This window comes from Caretta caretta, chromosome 3 (genome assembly GCF_965140235.1).
Source record: "Caretta caretta isolate rCarCar2 chromosome 3, rCarCar1.hap1, whole genome shotgun sequence".
Classification (NCBI taxonomy): domain Eukaryota; kingdom Metazoa; phylum Chordata; order Testudines; family Cheloniidae; genus Caretta; species Caretta caretta.
In genome coordinates this window covers 14,322,664-14,346,551 of record NC_134208.1, presented here as the reverse complement: position 1 = coordinate 14,346,551, position 23,888 = coordinate 14,322,664, and the positions used below count along the sequence as shown (strand labels likewise).

The 23,888-nt window shown below is 44.3% G+C and overlaps 1 protein-coding gene across 4 annotated transcripts in view; it reads right to left on the bottom strand.

The window, feature by feature from the left end:
• Positions 1-15,226, bottom strand: part of LOC125634671 (cytochrome P450 2K4) — a 39,920-nt gene extending 24,694 nt beyond the window's left edge. For 2 of the 4 annotated variants that reach the window (XM_048845734.2, XM_048845735.2), the window contains exons 1-4: positions 14,744-15,224; positions 10,894-11,056; positions 8,994-9,143; positions 3,827-3,987 (exon numbers count right to left, since the gene is read on the bottom strand). In XM_048845734.2, coding sequence (XP_048701691.1) covers positions 3,827-3,987; positions 8,994-9,143; positions 10,894-11,056; positions 14,744-14,929 — 660 coding nt within the window. In that variant the 5' untranslated portion in view covers positions 14,930-15,224. Of the gene's footprint in view, positions 1-3,826; positions 3,988-8,993; positions 9,144-10,893; positions 11,057-14,743 lie in introns of all 4 variants that reach the window. The other 2 variants (XM_048845733.2, XM_048845732.2) reach the window with 2 other exon arrangements.
• Between the last annotated feature and the right edge of the window lie 8,662 nt (positions 15,227-23,888).

The following is a 23,888-nucleotide window of genomic DNA, read 5'->3' as shown; positions in this document are numbered from 1 at the left end:
CGTGAATTCAATAGGGGCTATAGGAAGGACAAACAAGGAAGCCACACAATGGCATCTGAGATAAGAACAGTCTAGTACAGACTTAAGGGACAATGGCCCAAACTGCTTGCTTCAAGAATATTGCCTCCTCCCTCAGGCCTTGTTCTGCTGGGATGGGAGCTGGGAGACACTAAACACTTAAAAGGCCACTAAGAAGCGTGGGATTTCACCTTCCTTGGCAGCCGAGAGTCACCTTTTAGGATCAATTGGGCATGTCCTACCTCATCATTTCCACGCCACAGCAGGTGCCTCAGGCATTGGTGGCACCTTGGTCTCTCCTGTTCTCTGCCTGTGGTACACAACAGTTTAGTCTCCTCGGGACTGAAATGCTTTAGTCCAGTGGTTCTCAACCTATTTACCATTGTGGGTCACAAATGCAGCTCTCTATGTGTTATGTGGGCTGCATCCACACAATAGATATCCTACCTGTATGGTCCTGAGGGTGTCACATAGGCTGCAGCTGCATGCTGATTGGGCCACAAGTGGCCCGTGGGCTGAGAACCACTGCTTTAGTCTAACCAAAGTTATTGGGTTCAACACAGTGGTAACTGGGTGAAATTTAATGTTCTGTGATATGCTGGAGGTCAGACTAGATAGTTTTATGGTCCTTCTGGCCTTAAGCTCTCTGAATCTCTGATGAGGTAGGGGGTGGTCAGTCACCAGGGGCTGTCCAGGGGGTCACTACTCTAAGGCGGCAGGCTGATACTGACAGGTTCTGTGGAAGAGTCTGAAGGAATTGGGCCCAGGGCATGGACAGCCTTAGGGAAGAATTAGACATGCATACAGGAGACTTTTCAACATTACTTTATAGTGCAGAATGTTGGGGAATGACAAAGTATGACACATGTCCCAGTTGTCTTCATTCCATCTAACCTGCCTCAGAAAAATCCTCCGTATCTTTCGGCCCTGAACAATCTCAAACCAGGATCTATTCACACAGTGCAGCCAAGAAGATATGAGCAAGAGGCGTTGGAGATGGATTGGCCATGTGCTTTGGATGGAAACTGACTCCATCACCAGAGTAGCAATAAGATGGACACCTGAAGGCAAGCGAAAATGAGGCTGCCCGAAAACAACATGACGAAGAGCTGTGGAAGCCGAGCTGAAAAAAAAGCCGAGCTGGGGCACAGCTGGGGAACCACTGAAAGACTTGCCAGAAAGAGACAGGAATGGAGGAGCTTCGTCACTGTCCTAAACATTTGTTTTTAAGATTGGTTTTTCTCTGAATTGCTTTTTGTTCTAAATAAATAATACTTTCTCCTAAGGAGGCTTTTTGGTTTCTAATTACTACTGTCATTGCCCCGGAGGGAACAGAACAGCAGGGTACAGACATAGGCCAGGAGGGACACCAGATCATCTAGTCTGATCTTCTACACATGGGAGGCCCCAGCCAGTTACCCCTTATTGAGCCCAATAACCTGGATGAGACTAAATTATTGTGTGCCACAAGCAGAGATGTTTTGACAATTTTTAGAAAGGGTGAATGGGGTGACTCGGATAATTGACATTGATCTCAGGTAAGATAGTGGACCAGCTGATGTGGGACTTGATTAATAAAGAATTAAAGGAGGGTAATGTAATTAATGGAAATCAGCATGCACTTATGGAAAACAGATTCTGTGAAATTAACTTGATTTTTTTTAATGAGATTACAAATTTGGTTGATAAAGATAATAGTAATAAACTTAGACTTCTATAAGGCCTTTGATTTGGTACAGCACAACATTGTAATAAAAAATCTAGAAAGATATAGAATTATCATGGCACACATTAGACGGATTAAAACTGCCTAATGGAGTGGTCCCCAAATGTATTTGTAAATTGGGAATTGTCATCAAGCAGGTGTGCTTCCAGTGGCGTTCTGCAGGGATCGGTTCTTGGCCCTACACTATTTAACATTGTTATCAGTGGCCTGGAAGAAAACATAAAATCACCACAGATAAAATTTGCAGATGACACAAAGACTGGGGGAATGGTAAATAATGAAGAGGTCAGAGTGATTTGTATTGCTTGGTAAACTGGGCGCAAGCAAGTGCTTTGCGTTTTAGCAGAGTTGTCCCTAGGGGATTTGGGGAGCCCTGCGGGTTGGCGCAATTGGCCAGTGCCACATGGGCAGTGTGTGGACCGCTGGCTGGGGGAGCCTACCCCCAGCCCCGCCCCTTTCACCTGAAGAAGAGCTTTTGCTTCTGTTCCAGGCCCCAAACCGCCCTAGGTACAGCCCTGCATTTTAGTATGGCTAAATGTAAATGTATACCTCTAGGAACAAAGAATGTAGGTCATACTTACATGATAAGGGACTCTCTCCTGGGAAGCAGTGACTCTAACAAAGATTTGGGGGTGGGGGTGGAGAATCAGCTGAACATTAGCTCCCATTGTGATGCTGTGGCCAAAAGAGCTAATATAATCCTGGGAATCCTGGGCATAAACAGGGGAATATCAAGTAGGAGTAGAGAGATTATTTACCTTTATAATTGGCATTGGTATGACCACTACTGGAATACTGGGTCCAGTTCTGGTTTCACAATTCAAGAAGGATGTTGAAAAATTGGAGAGATTTCAGGGAAGATCCACAAGAACAATTAAAGGATTAGAAAACCCTGCCTTATGGTGATAGACTCAAGGAGCTCAATTTATTTAGCTTAATAAAGAGAAAGTTAAGGGGTGACTTGATCACACAGTCTATAAGTAGCTACATGGGGAACAAATATTTGATAATTGGGACTTCAGTCTAGCAGAGAAGGTATAATATGATGCAAAGGCGGGAAACTGAAACTAGACAAATCCAGACTGGAAATAATGTGTACATTTTTAACAGTGAGAGTAATTAACCACAAACAATTTACTGAGGGTTGTGGTGGATTCTCCATCACTGACAATTTTTAAATCAAGCTTGGATGATTTTTCTAAAAGATCAGCTCTAGAAATTATTTGGGGGGAGTTCGACAGCCTGGGCGATACAGGAGGTCGGATTAGATGATTGCAATGGACCCTTTCACTTTGGAATCTGTGATCAATGAATCAAGATGCACCAATACCCAAGGCCTCTGCATAGGTCAGACCTGCTGCTGGAGTGATCGTGGTTGTTAAGCAGGGGAGTGCAACCTAGGACCTAGTCTGAGAGTGGGTGAATTCCAGGATTCCATCTTGAGAGGCAGGTGATGGTCTAGGGCATGAGACCTAGAGGGGCTGTGCTCAGAGACACTAGAGGGGATTAGAGGTGCTGGTACTCTGGGAACTGAAACACTCAGTTTTTCTGGAGCAGAAGGATATTACCTGTATTTCCACTACCACCATGCTGGGAAATATATGAACTACTAAGGAATTCATTTCAGAGCTAGTTTGGTTCATGTTCTCCAGACTTGATACACAACTGCCACAGTACTTCAGATGAATTATTCTCAGACAGGTTTAATGGGTTTGTTATTAAGGAACTACGTGTGGATCCAGGAGAGGTAGGTTCAATTCCCAGCTCTGTCACTGACTTCCTACATAACCTAGGGCAAGTCACTTAATCTCTCTGTGCCTCATTTCACCATCAGTCAAATGAGGAAAATAATATTTCACATGGATGTTGTGAGGATAAATCCATAAATATCTGGCAGACACCCACTTAATATGATGGTAAGCGTAGGGGCGTAGAGCTAGACAGACATATGTATCGTCCTCTAATTTGTTGGACTATTCTGATTGGTAGAAATGATTTGATGTCATATACTGTATACAGCACACAGTTACGGTGTGAGTATTGCATGCACTTGAATAGTGACTTTAAAATCACCAGAATTACCGTAACTGACGGACTTCCAGCCAGCCTGGCGTTTTCACTCATCAAACTTAGCAGTCTTAAGAAGGTGGGGTTTTTGTAGTCAAACCGTTCTCCAAGTAATATTGACACAATGATATTGGCCACTGCAGCATTTATAATTGTAGTGATCTCAAAGGGCTTTCCTAAAAACAGTGTTCAAATGCAAGAAGAGATTGTGCAAAGAGCATGGTTAATAGTGAGTTATTACAATGTACTTCTATTACAGTAGTACCTAGAGGCCGGCAAATCAAGATCATGGCACCGTTGTGATAGACATTGTAAATACACATAGCGAGAAACAGTCCCTGCTTCAAAGTGCTCACAACCTAAATAGACAGGAAAAAGGGTGGAGACAAGAATTATTATTAATTCCCATGTTACAGATAGAGAACTGAGTCAAGCAAAGATTAAGTGGTTTTCTTGAAGACTGGCAGACTCAGGCATTGACCCCAGCTCTACCTGAGTTCCAGCCTAGGGCCTTAACCACTATCATAGGCCAAAAGTCCTTTTTCGCGACACTCACCAAGCTGCTGGGTTTGGGCCCATCTGCTGGCTCTGTGATCTTTTAAGCTCTGAGAGTCTTCTGGCACTGTCTCTTTCTTCAGCCTCTAGGCTCGCTCCCTGGGCATAGATTGTCCAGTACCCATTCTCTGGAAGTGTGATTCTGTTAAGGTTACCATTCATCCAGGTTTTCCCAGACATTTCCTCTTTTTTGATCCTCTGCCCTTCGTAGGGCTGCCAACTTTTGAATGGCACTGAAAACCGAACATCTACACCTTGCCCCCTGTCACGCCCCTTCTTCCAGACCCTACCCCCACTTGCTGCATCCCCCCCTCCCTCCATCGCTCGCTCTCCCCCACCCTCACTCGCTTTCACCGGGATGGGGCAGGGAGTTGGGGTTGGGGTGTGGGAGGGTGGTGAGGGCTCCGGTTGAGGGTAGAGGCTCCAGGTGGAATCAGAAATGAGGGGTTCAGGGTGTGGGAGAGCGCTCCAGGCTGGGCCAGAGGGTTGGAGTGCGGAAGGGGGGAGGGTGAGGACTCCATCTGGTGCTGCGGGCTCTGGGGTGGGGCCGGGGATGAGGGGTTTGGGGTGCAGAAGTGGGCTCAGGGCTGGGGCAGGGGGTTGGGGTGCAGGAGGGGGTTTGGGGTCCTGGTGGCACTTACTGCAGCTCACAGAAAGCAGCCATCAGGTCCCTGCAGCCCCATGGTGCATAGGCAGCTAGAGAGGCTCTACCCGCTCCCCTCATGCCTGCAGGTGCCGTCCCTGCAGCTCCCATTGGTTGCAGTTCCCAGCCAATGGGAGCTGTGGGGCAGGCACTCAGGGTGGGAGCAGCACGCGGAGCCTCCCTGGCCACCCATGCACCTACAGGTTGCAAGGACCTGGTGGCCGCTTCCGGGAGCCGTGCAGAGCTAGGGCAGGCGGTGAGCCTGCCTTAGCCCTGGGTCCCTCCCTGTGCCGCTGACTGGAGCCACCAGGGTCTCTTTTCAACCAGGCGTTCCGGTCGAAAGCTGGATGCCTGGCAACCCTCTGAGTGGGTGGATTTTTCAAATCAGAGGAAATGTCTGGGATTTTTGCGGAGCAGACATTGCAGCTCAGAAACAGCAGGTCTCTGGGCCCCAACTGGTCCCTCCCCTGCAGGCACAGCTGATTGGTCCATTCCCCGCAGCTGCAGGTTCCCGCCAACCCTAGCTCTGGCTCCCAACTCTGGGGTAAGGGAGAATCCCATAGGGAGGTGCTGACTGATGGCTGGCACTGTGTCCTGGGTCTGAGCCAGCCGCCTTGCCACCATGACAGGGAGCGACTTTCCCTCCTACCTCAGGCATGAGACTGCAGGTCTCCCTTCAGCAACCCCCAGATAGCCCCTCCAGTATTCCCCAATACCTCCTCCCAGTGCACACATACCCCTCCAGCACTCCCAAACTGTACCCTCCCTCAACCTCCCCTCCCTGTATGCCTCAGTTTCCTCACCACTCTTGAGCATTCTTTGGGATCTGTTCAATGTCTTTTAGGGTCCCAGGAAGGGTTGCCAGATGCCTGGTTTTCAACCAGAAAGTCTGGTGGAAAAGGGGACCTGGCAGTGTCTGGTCAGATGCACTGACCAGACACCAAAAGTCTGGTTACCGCCGGGGCTTCGGGGTGGGATGCAGGTGCTGGGTCATCAACCTGTGCCAGCCCCTGGTCAGCCAGTTCCACCTCCTATCTGCAGGCAGGTAGGCTCTGAGACAGGCTACAACTCCTGTCCCAGCCCCAGAGCAGAGTGAGCCCAGTTGGGGGTTGGGGGAGGGAGGTAGAGACAACCCAGTGATGAGGAAGGGGGAGGGAGGGGAGGAAAGGAGTGAGCGGGGGCTTGGCCTTGGAGAAGAGGTGGAGCAGAAGCAGGGGGAAGAGGGGAAGGGGAGTGAGGATGGGACCTCGGGGGTCTGGTTTTCAGCAGTTAGAAAGCTGGCAACCCTAACAGGTCCCCTCTCATAGACCTCACTCCTCCAGGTCAGTTTTCTCTTCCAGTTCTGGTTGGTGTGACAAAGCTGCTCAGAAGAGACCTGCTCCTTTTGTAACTTCTAATCCCTTCTGTCATGTGAATCTCCTGGTCAGCCTCAAAACCTCCCTCAGGTAACCAAGGACTTCTCTCCCGTGGTTACCATTCAATAGAGTCCACACTTGAAAAACTGGTTTTACTTAGGTTGCAACCATCCCATTGTTCTGCTAGGGCAAGGCTCATTCAACTGATGATCGTCAAAGACTTCCATTCAGAGGCAGACATCCAGACACCAGCCTCCCTCTCCTTAGCACAAGAAGTATGATTCAAGAATACAGCAGAGGACAGCCATAAGGGGATAAATATGCAGAGAGCTGATAAAATCAAACACCATTCACAAACTGTATATAGATAAAAAGAAAAGGAGTACTTGTGGCACCTTAGCGACTAACCAATTTATTTGAGCATGAGCTTTCGTGAGCTACAGCTCACTTCATCAGATGCATACCGTGGAAACTGCAGCAGACTTTATATATACACAGAGAATATGAAACAATACCTCCTCCCACCCCACTGTCCTGCTGGTAATAGCTTATCTAAAGTGATCATCAGGTGGGCCATTTCCAGCACAAATCCAGGTTTTCTCACCCTCCACCCCCCCACACAAATTCACTCTCCTGCTGGTGCTAGCCCATCCAAAGTGACAACTCTTTACATAATCAAGTCGGGCTATTTCCTGCATAAATCCAGGTTTTCTCACATCCCCCCCACCCCCATACACTCACAAACTCACTCTCCTGCTGGTAATAGCTCATCCAAACCACTCTCCAAGTTTAAATCCAAGTTAAACCAGAACATCTGGGGGGGGGGGGGGTAGGAAAAAACCAGAGGAAACAGGCTACCTTGCATAATGACTTAGCCACTCCCAGTCTCTATTTAAGCCTAAATTAATAGTATCCAATTTGCAAATGAATTCCAATTCAGCAGTTTCTCGCTATCAGATAGGCTCATTCACCTGCACATCCACCAATGTGATATATGCCATCATGTGCCAGCAATGCCCCTCTGCCATGTACATTGGTCAAACTGGACAGTCTCTACGTAAAAGAATAAATGGACACAAATCAGATGTCAAGAATTATAACATTCATAAACCAGTCGGAGAACACTTCAATCTCTCTGGTCACGCAATCACAGACATGAAGGTCGCTATCTTAAAACAAAAAAACTTCAAATCCAGACTCCAGCGAGAAACTGCTGAATTGGAATTCATTTGCAAATTGGATACTATTAATTTAGGCTTAAATAGAGACTGGGAGTGGCTAAGTCATTATGCAAGGTAGCCTGTTTCCTCTGGTTTTTTCCTATCCCCCCCCCCCAGATGTTCTGGTTTAACTTGGATTTAAACTTGGAGAGTGGTCAGTTTAGATGAGCTATTACCAGCAGGAGAGTGAGTTTGTGTGTGTATGGGGGTGGGGGGGATGTGAGAAAACCTGGATTTATGCAGGAAATAGCCCGACTTGATTATGTAAAGAGTTGTCACTTTGGATGGGCTAGCACCAGCAGGAGAGTGAATTTGTGTGGGGGGGTGGAGGGTGAGAAAACCTGGATTTGTGCTGGAAATGGCCCACCTGATGATCACTTTAGATAAGCTATTACCAGCAGGACAGTGGGGTGGGAGGAGGTATTGTTTCATATTCTCTGTGTATATATAAAGTCTGCTACAGTTTCCACGGTATGCATCTGATGAAGTGAGCTGTAGCTCACAAAAGCTCATGCTCAAATAAATTGGTTAGTCTCTAAGGTGCCACAAGTACTCCTTTTCTTTTTGCGAATACAGACTAACACGGCTGTTCCTCTGAAACCTGTATATAGATAAGTGCCACATGTCATTACAAACACCCAACTCTAATAATCTAACAGCTGTCTTCTGCAATTCACAGTAAAAAGCCAAGTAAGAATAATACTGGGTCATCATACTGGATGATACTGAATAAAAAGAAAACTAACTGTATATTAGTGCTCAGATCCTCAAAGGTATAATGATTTCAGATGGAATTAGACACCTAAATATCTTTGAGGATCTAGGACTATGTCCCCTATTCTAGGGCATGTTACAACAAAGGGCATTTAGGGCTCTATGTTAAACTAGGGAAACAAATGTGTTTGTTTTATAGATATTCTGTTCTTGCAGGTCCCTTTCATTTCAATTCCTGGTGCCTCTGAACTAATCAAAGATTGTCACTAATGGAGGAACCGCACACGGGGAGACACATTTTGTCCATGGAACATCTGCCCCAGTAGTTTAATAGAGCTGGTCACATGGCTCACAGTGCATGAGGCCTTCCATTTCCAGGTCCCACCGACTGGGGACGAACAAGGGGAGGGGCTATGGTTTCACGCCTTCTAGATCGAAAGGCTGGCTTGAGCAGGCCATGCGTGCCCAGCAGAAAGAGAGCAATGGAGTGGTGTAAAAATCTCACGGCTTCACAAAATGCTTTGCAGTGCAACCAGTTGCTGAAAAAAAGATGTCAAAATCAACACAACCTGGATGGCGACATTTCCTAAAAAGGTGGATGTTGGATGAGATGATGACAAATTTTGTCTTGGTGCCTCTTCAGAGGCACATGCAACAAATGTTAGAAGTGTCTGTGAAGTGAAACACACACCCACCTTTACGAGATTCAATATCCTTTGTCAGAAATCCGTTCTCTTCAACAATCCGGTCCTCTATGGCCCTCTTGCCCATTCCAAAGTCTCGTAAGGTCGTGAGAGTAAATCTTCGCATCACTTTCCAGTTATTGCCATGAGAAAAAATAATACCTGAAGTGGAGGGAGAGCTTCAAGTCAGCAGAATAATTAAAATAAATGCTTCTTAGAGATATAACCTTACACCCAGAACATTCGTTTTGATGCGCTAGAGCTGGTCAAAAATGGGGGAGGGAATTTTTCATGAAATTGTTCTTAAGTTTTTGGGGGGTTTCTGGGGTCAAAATTCAGACAAAAATTTTCATTGAAAATCTGAATGTTGAAAATGTTTGCCCAGTTGCACATCTGATAGAACAGATTTTTTTCGTGAAAATGTAATCAACATTTTTTTATGTTTTTTCCATCCCAGTATCATGGACATTTTGAAATGAGAAACACTTCCACCAGCCTTAAGACACACCATAATAAATTAACAAATTATTTATAAACTACAGTAATCAGAATGGTTTTTGATTTTGATATTGATTTTATATGGTTTTGCAGTGTGGTAAATTAGATCAAAGAATTTATCTGAGTTCTTTAAATTGTAATTTATAAGACATATTTGTTGAGCTTTATAATCACTCAGTCTAACAAAAACATCCAGAAAAATCATTATCTCAAGCATGGGCCAAATTCAGAGGTCATACCCAAGGTACATTCCCTTCCTCTCAATCATACTCCTTTGTACTCAGTGAAGCCCTGATTCAGGAAGACATCTCTATTTAGTAAAGTATTAAGTGCATGCTCAACTTTAAGCATAGTTTAAGTCCCATTGATGTCAATAGGAGTTAAATACATGCTTAAAGTAAAGAACTTGCTTATGTACTTTCCTGAATAGGCAAGATTATCTGCCCTAGACTTATTTACAACCATCCCACCAATGGTTAAGAGAGGCTAATTACTCCAGTTCTGGTATTAGCTCTGAATTGGCACAGAATTCCATTGCAAGGAGCTCTTTGGAGGATTGGGGCCTATGATGGTGGCTGAGGACCCAGAAGGGGAGGCAGGGGAAGGTGTAAGTGAAACTAGAGAGGTGACTATTTCCATATTGTCAACCCCAAGCATTAAAAGTCACCAGTCAGGTCCCAAAAAATAATAAGATTTTAAAAAGTAACGAATTTTAAAAAAACAACAAATTGTATATTCTGTACTTGCCTTCTGGATTTTCAGTCTTTCAGATTCATATTTCAAGCTTTTACCTCAACCAGAGCTAGTGTAACAGGGGCTTTCACAGCTGATACAAAGGGGATTAAATCAAACACCTCCAGTGCTGAAAGCACTAGCAGCTACTGTTTGAGCTAAACAGCCAAGCTATTGTAATTTGGGGTTGTAACGACTCACATCCTCTGTGGAGCAGCACAGTGTGGAACCTGAAACACACTCACCAGCATTAGAAACTAATTTGTATGTTAAATACGAGTAGATGTTTCACATGATTCCAGGAGCTGGGGCTTTATAAAAACACCCAATATCATGAGACTCACAACAATATCATGAAAGTCGGCAATGCTGCCATGTCAGTGTCCATCTCCTTATGCTTTTACAGCATGTGACCTCAACTTAGTCTCCCTTAGACATGGGTACAGGGGGTATGAGTAGTTCTAAGGAACTCATGGCTCATTAAGGCTGTTTCTGCTCTCACTCACACCACTTTTAGCCTCAAGTCCACGGACTTCTCTGAAGTTACTCCTAATTTATGCTGATTGACATACATACTGATCCAAATTGGCATGCCAGCCCCTAAGCCATTTGCTCCCTCCACAGAGAAGCCATTCCACTTGCTTGAGTAAGTTAGGCTTATGAGTAACAAGAAAACTGTCACCATATCCTTTTGAAGTATCTGCAAATACTGGGATTTTAGGTCTCTCTGCAAATGCATCTGCCTGGTTCACAAGAGCCTCCTTCACCATCTCGTATCCCGACAGCACCACCATTTTCTGGCATCCCATCTGAATGCTGAAGACTGGGCCATACTTTTTGGACAGCTTAAATGGGGAAGAAAATACAATGACTTAAAGAAAGAAGTGAAATTCACAGCTGGTTCAACACTATTTTGCCATCATGACTGTATGTTATGCCAATGTCAAATTCTTTCCTAAGTGCAGAGAAAAAGAACCAGTGGTTAGTAATATGGCTATCATTAGATGTTTTAATTATTAATTATGATAGGCCCAGATCCTCAAAGGTATTTAAGTGTCTAACTCCCACTGGGTCATAATGCCCTAAGTTGACCAGATGTCCTGATATTAGGGGCTTTGTCTTATATACACAAATAGAGTCCCCCTCCAAAAACGTGTCCTGATTTTTCACACTTGCTACCTGGTCACCCTATAGTTCCCAAAGTGTTCAATCAGTACTAGAACCTTATTGTGCTAGGTGCTGCATAAATACAGTCATGGTGACAAAGCTCTTACAGTCTAAATCAATCTGTTCAGCTGATGAGCATGAAAATATAGGGACAGTTTCTTGTCTGTACCCAACGTCCACAGGGTGCAGCTCAGCAGGGAATAGAGAATGAAAAGGAGCTGGTTGCACCTCCCTGATCTGAGGTCCGGTTCTATTGCAGCCCAGAGACAGAGTTTACAGCAGTCATGGGGCTGCTTTAAAGTATGCTGGCTGAATTGATTCCCCGGGATTGTTGGAGCACAGCAGCACACCAGTCAGACCCGCTCCCACTTCTTTGCCAGATGCTATGTGGGGTGGTGACCCAGAAGCCAGAGATATTAGCTCTATGCAGGTCTGAGGACTCCTCTATGGTGAAGGAGCTGCCCAACACGTTAATCAGGTTAGCCTCATTTTGAGCTTAAAATCCTAACTCTGCTTCTCATGTTACCATTTTCCTTTTGTTTCATGCTTTTCAGATCAAATCTCCTCCTCTGCTGGCTCAAAGAGGCAAGGAGAGTTTGGTTTCAGAGTCTTTAGTTAGCATTGAAAATATTTGCATTGTTTATATGTACACACACCCCCATAAGTCTATTTGCAAGAAGTATTTCACAGATTTGTTTTGTCCAAACTTGAAGCTGATTTATTTACATTGCAGATATATTTTCAGATGCCTGGACTTCCAAGTCCTTGGGCCAGGCCTGGTCATTTCATTGTCTGCATGCATCTCATGAAGCAATTGAATTAAAAAAAAATGCAATTATTCAACAACCACAGAAGATATGAATCTAGCTAATTATAAGCAGTACCATAGAGCCAGCTACACTTGTATAAAACCAGTGTAACTCCATTGATGGTGATGCAGTAGGGTTGCCAACTTTCTAATCGCACAAAACGGAACACCCTTTCCCCGCCCTTTCCCCGAGGCCCCGCCCCCCACTTGCTCCATCCCGCCTCCCTCTGTCACTCGCTCTCCCCCACCTTCAGTCACTTTCACTGGGCTGGGGCAGGGGGTTGGGGTGTGGGAGAGGGGTGAGGGCTCTGGCTGGGGGTGAGGGCTCTGGGGAGGGGCTGGGGATGAGGGGTTTGGGGTGCAGGAGAGGGCTCCAGGCTGGGGCAAGGAGTTTCAAAGCAGGGAGGTGAGGACTCTGGCTGGGGGTGCGGGCTCTGGGGCAGGGCCGGGGATGAGGGGTTTGGGGTGTGGGAGAGGGCTCCGGGTTGGGGTGCGGGGAGGTGAGGGCTCTGACTGGGGGTGCAGGCTCTGGGATGGGGCTGGGGATGAGGAGTTTGAGGTGCAGGAAGGGGCTCTGGGCTGGGGCAGGGGATTGGGGAGCCAGCACTTGGTGTGAGGGCAGCGCATGGAGCCTCCCTCATCACCCATGCACCTAGGGGCTGTAGGAACCTGGCGGCTGCTTCCCGAAGCTGCGTGGAGCCAGGGCAGGCAGGGAGCCTGTCTTAGTCCCAAGGCCCTGCTGCGTTGCCAACCAGACTTTTAACATCGAAAACCGGATGCCTGGCAGTTACTCCAATGTTAGGCTGTTGCAGCTGAGAGTAGAATTTGGTAAAAATATTTTCTCAAGTCAGGGTTCTCTTTAATTTTAAACATTTCAATTCAGTGTGAGTATAAGGTTTCAGACTTTTTATCTATGTATCTAGTAGAGGCTTGAATACTAAATGCTAAACATAGTGGGCCAAATTCATCCATGGAAGTCAGTGGTGTTGCACCAGGGATCTATTTGGTCCAGTTTGCTTGTAAAATTTGTTGAGGCAAAAAGGTTAATTTAGACAAATATTCAAAGAAATGGTCATACAACACAACTCTGTCTCCTCTGAGTCTGATCTTTAGGGAAAAAGAAAAGGAGTACTTGTGGCACCTTAGAGACTAACCAATTTATTTGAGCATGAGCTTTCGTGAGCTACAGCTCACTTCATCAGATGCATACCGTGGAAACTGCAGCAGACTTTATATATACAAAGTCTGCTGCAGTTTCCACGGTATGCATCTGATGAAGTGAGCTGTAGCTCACGAAAGCTCACAAAGTCTGCTGCAGTTTCCACGGTATGCATCTGATGAAGTGAGCTGTAGCTCACGAAAGCTCATGCTCAAATAAATTGGTTAGTCTCTAAGGTGCCACAAGTACTCCTTTTCTTTTTGCGAATACAGACTAACACGGCTGTTACTCTGAAACCTGATCTTTAGGGAAGGCATTCATGTTTGTGGATACAAATTTGCACCTGCTGTTAGAGTACTGAAACATCTAACTTGTCCACATAAACTGCATAGTAAAATGTCTAACTTCTATTTGTGCTCAGAATTCATAGTGAGTAGACTTATATGTTGACGCAAACTTGTGCCCCCAAAGTGGAATCTATTCAGATCCAGCTGAAAATCAGACCTTTGTGTCAGTTTCTAGCATGCATTAGAATTACTAAGAAGCTCTGTCAAATTTATGCTAGATGTGGCAAGTATAAGCATGCGAACATTTATATACAATGCTGGGCTCATGGACATGAGGAGGTCAACAAAAATTATTAGGGGGCTGGAGCACATGACTTATGAGGAGCGGCTGAGGGAACTGGGATTGTTTAGTCTACGGAAAAGAAGAATGAGGGGGGATTTGATAGCTGCTTTCAACTACCTGAAAGGGGTTTCCAAAAAGGATGGATCTAGACTGTTCTCAGTGGTACCAGATGATAGAGCAAGGAGTAATGGTTTCAAGTTGCAGTTGTGGGGGTTTAGGTTGGATATTAGGAAAAAAACTTTTTCACTAGGAGGGTAGTGAAGCACTGGAATGGGTTACCTACGGAGGTGGTAGAATCTCCTTCCTTAGAAGTTTTTAAGGTCAGGCTTGACAAAGCCCTGGCTGGGATGATTTAGTTGGGGATTGGTCCTGCTTTGAGCAGGGGGTTGGACTAGATGACCTCTTGAGGTCCCTTCCAACCCTGATATTCTGTGATTCTATGACATGACTGATGTTAGGGATCCATAACATTCCAAAGTAAATGGACATCATAGGTAAGATCCTGGTCATATTGAAACCAATAGAAGTTTTGCTACTGCCTTCAATTAGGCCAGGTTTTCACTGCAGGTTTCTATCTGTAAGCTCTGTCTCTCTTGCTCAACCCACACTGGATAATTTTTCCACAGGGTCAGGCAAAATGATCCTATATTTAACATTGCATCACACATCAGGATAGTGACAGGTAGAAGGGATGGAGGATACCCTCTGACCTTTGGGATAATGTGGTTTGGTGAACAATGTGACAATACAAACACCAAAAAGATTTACCTCCAGCATAGTCCGGTAGGGCCTCTTCAGGTTCATTATATGCAGATTTCCAATGATGGGTAAAGGCTTTGGTCCTGGGGGAAAATCCTCTCTGAAGCTGCTATTCCAGAATTTTTCAGTTTTCATAATAAACAGAACAGTCAGGACAAAAAGTAAAAATATGGAAATGGGATCTGTCCACTCCATTGCCTTTCAATAAGTAATTTGCTGCACAGGGTGAAATGCAAGGGTGTAATAAAAATATGATCAGTGTTTGTCAGCAGAAATTAGCAGCATGAAGCACTAATGCCTGTCAGATTAGCTACTGCATAGACCTTACCTATACTATAGTATTTAAACTATCAGGTGACTGCAAAATAATTTATTCTCCTCCCCAGTCATTTGCTAATCCCCATTCAGTGAATAAGTGACGATTGCAACACACAGTGAAAGCGGCAATGCCTGGCTTGTCAAACCAAGCTTATGTAACAGGTTGACAGAGAAGTCTATGGATCTCATGCTGTCTGAAAGCCCAGCAGTCCAGTTTAGCAAGAAAGTCAGTCCAGTTAGTGATTTAAGTAAAGAGTGAAATTCCAAACTCTGCAAAGGTTATTGAGCATTAAGCAGCTTTCTTGTATACAGACTGACCCCTGAAGCCAGGGGGCTGGTCAAATGCAAGGGCCAAAGCTGGATGAACAGAGCTCTGAAGGTGGGATTTTTCCAAAGTGTTCAGCACTCTTTTAACTCTACTTCCTTTGAAATCAATGAGATATTTACCACTGGCTTCAACAGAAACAGAATTAGGCCAACACTGAACTTTTCTGAAAATTCCGCTCTACTTCATTCAGTCAAATTCAGCTGCTACTCCGGTTGAGACCTCATGGGCTCTTCACATAGTGGGCCTGCTCTAATATAACCTGGGATTTTGAAAAGACCCTACAGGAGTCAGGAACCCAACTCTTACTGACTTACAATGGAAATTAAGTACCCAATCCCCTTAGACTCCTTTGAAAATGACTGCTACAAGGGCCAAATTCTGGTTGCCATATTCATATGGGTAGCAGTAGCACCTCACAGGATCATGCCCCTTGCATTTGCAGACTCAATATGTATGGGGAGATTTTGGTGGACCAGCAAAATGCCTGGACCACTACTGATAATTAGAATATCCATGATCATGCTTATTGCCCAAAGCAGCTAAATCACTAGGTCTCAGATATGCTAAGCCTGTTGCAGAGGCCTGCTAAGCAAGAAGCTAGGAGGAGAAGAGGGTCGAGGGGGACACCCTGTGTCCTTCCTGATAAGATCTCTGTTGAAATTGCTGAGGTATGTATTTTAGAAAAACAGGAAGCTTATCTATACCTGCCCTTTGGAATGTGTTTGTCAGGGTCCTCAAAACATGTGGGCAGAGCCGGCCCTAGACCAAATGGTGCCCCAGGTGATGAGCATCTTTGGTGCCCCCCCATTGTTTAAACTTTTGAATACCTTATTTTTTATTGCATTTGTAGCCCATTTCACGACTTTGATGCATGATTTGCATGTATGATTTATCCGTCATATAAGATGATAAATTTGCATGCTAGGATCTGTATGTACATCTGTATTTATTCATGCCATATATAAGCAAATAAAGAAATATTTCTTCTAAGCTTATAGAAACATTTAATTTTAAGCACTGAAGTGTACTAACATCAAGAAATTGAACTGTGCACTAACACTGGGTGGAGGACCAGTATTAAACAGTGTTACAGTAGGTGACAGACTTAGAATGTTAACCATAGTCCTTTAGTTCAAAAGGTCGCTTTTCTCGCCTTTCAAACAATACAATAGCAAGCGATGTCAGTCTTTCTCATAGGTGCTGACTTTCTAATGTGCTGGGGGAGGGGAAGGGGTGTGCCCCCGTTCCACCACCTCCTCCGAGCGTGCTCCACTCTTGATCCTCCCCGGTGCTTCCTGCCCGCCGCGGAACAGCTGATCTGTGGTAGGCGGGTGGAGCTGACAGCGTACTTTTTTTCCACGATACTCCAGCCCCGGAGCACCCATGGAGTCGGCACCTATGGTCTCTCTTGAAGTTCAAGTCTTAAAACACAAGTACAATTTCACAATTACACAATAAAACAAGGTTTTCAATATCACAGCTGGACTCTCATTTCAGTTTGTTCTTATATCTCACTGATTGACTGGCGACGCACCAACCCTTATATACCTATGAGGGCATGACTGACAACATTCTAGGAGGTTTGAGGAAAATGTAGTTCTCAGAAAGTCTGGAAGGTTCCATGAGATTCTACAAAGGTCCAGAACATTCTAGGAGGTTGTGGATTCATTTTTCACTATACAGAATACCTGAAATATTTGACTTCAAACGTTCTATTTTCCCTTTTGTTTCTAACAACAAAAAAACAATATATTGTTTCATATTCTCTGTGTGTATATAAAGTCTGCTGCAGTTTCCACGGTATGCATCCGATGAAGTGAGCTGTAGCTCACGAAAGCTCATGCTCAAATAAATTGGTTAGTCTCTAAGGTGCCACAAGTACTCCTTTTCTTTTCACCCTGAGCCTGGCACTCCAGGTGGTCACCTGGGTCGCCTGCCCATACATTTGGCCCTATATGTGGGCTCTTCAAAAACGCATCTGTCTAACTGATGGTTTAAGAGAAACCTCTTGCTGAACCTTTGAAATTGTTTGCTTAACAAGTTATTTTATTGACATGTTATTATTACACTAACCCAAATAAATAAATGGGGGAATTGGGAGGGTGGTCTCTTCAGGGACTTTTCAGGGACGCAGTTTAGGGTCCCCAATGGCAGCTGAAAGATGGGCCAACTGGACAGCTGTTGTACCCCTCGAAGACTGCTCCAGACTTCGGTAATTATTTATTTTTGGGTTGTTTTACTAATCTGTTGCAGACATGTGTAAGTGCTTGAGACTGAAATAAAGTGCAGCTTTAAGTGAAAGCATTCTTGTATTGTACTGTTTGTGCCAGCTACCTGTCAGTCGGACGGACATGTCTCCATTGATTTATTTCCTGTCAAGAGGTTTTAAGAACCATGGTAACAAAGACAGATGAGCATATGAGGCCTGTCCAACTAGTACTTTCTCTGTTGAACCATGATGTAGGACAATGGATTGCACCACCCCGAGACAAGAGCAATGTGAGGGCTATTGAAGATTCTCTTTGCTTCTTTTTAAAGTAGCATCTTGGAATAGAAAAACTCACCCAAAATGTTTAGAGCTGCTATTTCTGGTCAAGTTGGCAAAAAAGTGGTACAAGTCTTGTGTTCTTTGTGGCACTAGAAAAATGGCAAATACTACACCCAAAGCACCTATGTTTTGCCACAGACTGGAAGATCCATTGCCATATACTGAAAGAGGCAATTGTTATAATATATTGTTGGAGCAGATTACTTTTCAAAATAGGCAGAAGTCTACTCAACCAGGAAGCTCAATTTGTTACCAGTATTTTTATTGAAAAATCTGTCTGCAGATTTGGGGCCCATGTTCCATAAACACTGATTAACGTCAACATTTGAATCAAGGTTATTTTGTGTGTTGTGCAGGTTGCCAGAAATACACAAGACTTGAACAACTCCATTCCACCTGCAATCAGCTAGGGTAGTGGAGTGCTTAAACCAGACACTCATCCATGCTGGCATCTTTTGTAGGGACAAATCAGATAAATTGCGATAGGTTGCTTCCCTATTTTATGATGCCTTAGCAGGGTAGTGTCCAGTCATTGACTGGTTACACACTTCATAAGGTGTTGTTGGGCATGAGCTTACCAGTTGAGCTCTGAAATGGGACAGATATTCAGAAGAAATATTTGAATGCAATGGACTATGTAACAATATTAGTTGGTTACCTTAGTACAGTTGGTGAAGCTGTTAAAAGGTGCCAAGAAAAAGCCTCTCAGATGCAAAAAAGAGTATTATGAGACAAGGGCTAGTCCACATGGAGCAGGGGATGGGATTTCTAAAGTGTACTAATGTGTTGCACATTGATTAGTCCATGTACAGCCTGCTCTTGCACACTAAAGTTTCCCTAGTGCACTTAACGTAGTGCTGTTTGAAACTGTACAATGTTAAAGTGCACTACTGAACATTACAAAGAGATTATTCATTACAGTATACATTAGTCCTTACAGTATATACAAAGAGAAAGCCCTGACTCTCCCTGATTTTGAGACATGTATGTAGAATTAAAAAATTGCTAAAAATAAACCCCGAAAAACAAAATGACTAAATCCTAACAAACAGAAGCCTTAAACATATAGTACCAGTGGATTGTTCAGATGAGAGACAGAGAGAGAGAAAGGAATATTTAACTCAATATTTAGGAGATGGGAACAATGAAACTGATCATTTCATCAATAAAAGTTATCAGTAATGGAGCTGCATTAAAATTTTCTTTGACATTGTTGGGAAGTGTTCACCAATTATTTTTCAGACAATTTTATACTCCTAGAAATTCAGTGAAGTTGAATCAAAATAGGCAAAGATCTGAATGTCAAACTTCAGATTTCAGTCACTTATATCCGGAAATGGGCCCATTTATATTAACCATGTTTTTTCCTTTTATTCCACCCCTGGAAAATGGGCCCATTTGTTTTGACTATTTCACAAGCCTCTCAAAAATAACTGCCCTCTGCTGAAGAAGTTTCATGTATGTGATTTAAGTCCAGAACTTTTAAGGCATTCATTCAAAAAGGAGCCTGTACCTGCCTGATTTTACCGTTTTAATGAGAGATGGACCCCCAAACAACAAAATCCTATTCAAACCTATGAAATTTTTTTTAAACAAGAATCCATCCCAATTGTGCTGATTCCAGTTTGGTTCTAAAACAGAAAGGGGCTTATTTTCTGGTTCTGGATTGGCTGCAAATTATACCGCTCATGAACAGCTGATCTTGGGAGACTTCTGATATTTCTGGTGAAAATCTGACAAGAGCAACCTGTCTCATTAGGTTTCTACAATTCTGGGCAGAAACCTCACAAAAATGGCTTGCAATATTTGGTTTTATTGAATCTAAACCCAAACCTAAACTAGATACAGTTATGGTCATCTGGGAGTAGGATGAGTTGCTTTACTGTAGCTCTGACCCTGAGTGAGTGCTCCACAAAGAGAGATGGAAAACAGAGAGAATAGGTCTCAGCAAGGAGGCTTAGGGTGTTTTCTGTAACCAGCCTGGGGAGTGGTTTATAAACTGGGGAAGCCAGAAGAATGTTTTCATAGGAAGAGGCTCTGGGAAACAAGCTGGCAGTGTGGGCGGTTAAGGGCAAGCAGCCCAAGTAGATAGGGCCCCAGGGCTGGTTACCTATAGCAGAGGGTGGGTGTGGGTACCACCTATGCTGCCACTTTGAGAGATGGTGTAGCCGCCCCTGTCAATCCCTGGAAAAAAGGGATTGGCTGGAGCCCAGGAGGGCTGAAAGCTGAGTCCGATGGAGTGGCTACAGGCTGTTGTTAAAAAGACCAAACCCTCCGAGGAAGGACTGTGTCCCAGGTGGAAGATTTGTGTTTTCCTTCCACTTATTTTCTCTTCTTGAAAGGGCTGACCTTTGTGACAGAAAAGCACCGAAGAGCATCCTGGTGACCTCTCAGCCTAAGGTGGAAGTGCTGAGCAATATGGAGGTAAGCTAAGGGAGAGGAGGTGTCCACAGCCCTATCCTGAAAGGAGAACTTCTATTGCTCTAGAAAAACAAAATCTTTGTAAGAAGGTGTTTTAATTCAGATATTTAAATAATGATAATGACTGTGGATTTCTTGTCAAGCTCATGTTAGGATTGCAAAATCATTTCCCCCTTTTTTTCAGTTTTGTTAATGAGAAAACAAATTTGTTAAAAGTTTGTTACGTTGGCCCCAAAAGGTGGATCATTGGCATTTCCTTTTACGGTTCATTGATTCTTGGAAAGTAACTTAAGTTAAGAGTTCGATGTACTTTAACCACAGATTACCTTTCACTGACATGTTCTCTGACTCACATTCTCACTCCTCCTGTCCATTTTCACCTCTTCTCTCTTCTTTTTTGCCTACATCTATGTCCTTCTGTGTAATGTTGAAAAGAATTTTTTTCAAATAAAAGCTATTAAGATGCACTTAAGGTTCAGTATGTATCTGTAATTTAAAGTATAACACTGCAGGCATATTGTAACTATCCCTAGCACTATAAACACAGGGAATTCGAAGTTAAAATTAAAAACTTAAACCCTAAACATGTTAAGGTAAGGAAATGTACAATTAAGCATGCAAACAGCTTGAATTCTGGGCTGGACTGATATAATGTAATAACCCAATTATGACCAATGCATATTTGTGTTTACGGTTTCACTTTAAACGGATTTCTAAAGACAATTAGATTTTTTCAAATCTGGATAATGTCCCTCCAGACTCACCGCTCTGCCTGTACTTGCATAGCTAGACAAAGCCTGTGCTGACTTTATGTGGGAGCAAAAGAAGTCAGATACACGGGAGCTAGAGCAAGTTGGGGAGAATGAGGGAGTTACGTATATTAGTTTTCATAAATCTCATTCCCTTCAGGTTGTTTTTTGATATTAACCTGCCTGCCTGCCAGGATTTAAATCAAAGGAGGCTGTTCAGAGGGAAGCTCACTGGAAGTGAAACAGAGCCAAGGATAAAGATTCCTTGAGGAGACAGTGGCTGGGCCATTCATGGGGAAGCAATTACCTGTCTGGTGCCATCCAGGCTAGCATGGTTTACTCTTCCCAAGGCTAACGCCTGGGATCAAAGTGGATAAAATCTCAAAGACCCTAGAAAAAATGGGGTGGAGGTTGGTGAGCTAGGAGAAGCTGTCAAACTCACCTAGAGGGGAAGAGATAGGAACTGCCTGCAGGGGCAGTCTGTTTCTTCCTGCTGGAGGTGGAGTTAGCAGGGCTGAGGGGAGTTTACCAAGGTGTAAATGATGGGGGCCTTTTATTGTTATACCCTTTGCTCTGTGCTTTGGAACCTTTGAGGTATGAATCAATAATCCTTTGTTTTGAAGATGCTGTTTCTGTGTCACTGAAAATTTATGCAGTCGCAGGATCCCAAAGATTTAGGGTGGAAGCAGCTAATTGAAGACTGGCTCAGCTGTGTTTTGGATGGTGCCAAATTGGTGTGGCCATACTGACTGCATGGTGCGAGAACATGGCTTGACATAACTGAACTGCGAAAGAAGATTCTGGGAGCAGAATCCTTCTCTTAGCATCAGGCAGATGGCAGAGGTGAAGCTGTCTGGCTCCATGCTGCGTGTATGATCAATACTGATTTTTGGGTCAGCAAATATGTCCACTTGAAAGCAAACAACACACGTAGAACATCCTGAGTGAAGCATGGGCTGACCGGGGCATCTCAACCCTGTTGTAGGACATCATGCAGGGAGCTGAGGTGAATGATTGTTAAGAGAGTGAATGTGGGGTAATTTTTGGTTGGTACCACTCAGCAGTCTCCTCCTACTAACTCCTACCTAAATACTAATTAGGTAAAAATTAGTAACCACATGCCCACTGGGCATGCTTTTAAGACATGTGACTGCTTTGAAGAAAAAGAGCATAAAAATCAATCAAATTAAATTACTGTGGGGATTTCTTAATTAACGCTTAAAGAAGCAACGCTGCTGGACAGAGTAGCCAAAATTCTGCTCCGTGGGCTCAAGTAGGACTGTGAACCAAAGGGGTCTCAAGGCAACCAGGGCCTTGCTTTGGGGGAATCTGAGACAGACCAGAGGGCTGTGAAGAACTGACAAGGAGAGAAGAAGCCGTCTATAAAATTGGTAACCACCTTCTTTGTTTGCCAAGCAAGACCTGCATGAGGCTAGCGCAGGGCCTGTTTGTGTATGTTTGTGAAAGAGAGACTGGTTAAGAGGTATGTATAGCTCTTAATGTATAGCTCTTTATGTCTAACATAGGAGTTATATGCTTTTACCGCTTGTGTAATTCCTCCTCAATAAACTGTGGTGCATTGAAGAGAATTACTGTGGACCTATTTACCTTAGCCCCTGAGAAGAGGGAGTTGGAGGCTGGCAAACCCAGAGAAGGGGGAAGCCCAGGGAAAGAGCAGCAAGGGGAAGGACTGTACAGGGACTGTGGAAGTTTGTTGTAAGGTCCCTGGGCTGGAACCCCATGTAGAGGGCGGGCCTGGGTTCCCCCACCAGCCACTGGGGAGTGGCAAGGGCATTGGAGGCACCAGCCAGACAGAAGGTCTGGAAAGACTGTGAATTCCCTGGAAGGGTCAAGTCACAGAGAGGAAGCTGAAGACCCAGGAGTGAACAGGGCAGCCGAACGAGACAAGACAGGAGAAGACAACACTGGAGGGAGAGCGCAAGCTGGCAGAGCTAATCCCCAGGACAGCCAGCAGGAAACGCTGCTTGCAGTGAGTGGACTCCATGCCACTCTTCCTCATGTAGGTACTTATAGATCATGATCAAGGCATTTCTTACTTTCTCTTGGATGAACTGCATAGATGGACCTTCTTAAGCCTCTTACTATAAGCTATGTTTTCCATACCTCAAATCTTTCTTGTAGCAATTTTCTGAGCCCTTTCCAACTTTTCAACATCCTTTTTAAAATTCAGACCACCAGAACTGGACACAGTATTCCAGTAACAGTCTCACTAATGCTGCACCGAGAGGAATTAACACCTCTCAGCTCCTTTACTCATTGCATCCCACATCAGCCTTTTCATGGCTGAGGTCAGGCTAATCTGCCTCGAGCTAGGTGGGTCATCCCCTTTATCCTTTTTAAATATTGGCGGAACACTATTTTTTTCCAGTCCTCTGGAACTTCCCCAGTGTACCTAATTTTGTTAGAAATCAACTTTAATAGTTCAAAAAGCTCTTCAGCCAATTCTTTTAATTAGCTTTTTGAATGCAAGTTAGCTGACTTAAAAATGTTTAAAAAGAAAAGGAGTACTTGTGGCACCTTAGAGACTAACCAATTTATTTGAGCATGAGCTTTCGTGAGCTACAGCTCACTTCATCAGATCAACATCTGATGAAGTGAGCTGTAGCTCACGAAAGCTCATGCTCAAATAAATTGGTTAGTCTCTAAGGTGCCACAAGTACTCCTTTTCTTTTTGCGAATACAGACTAACACGGCTGTTCCTCTGAAACCTGTCATTATGCAAGGCACTGCATTTAGCCGTATGGAGTGGAAATCTATCAACTGCAAACA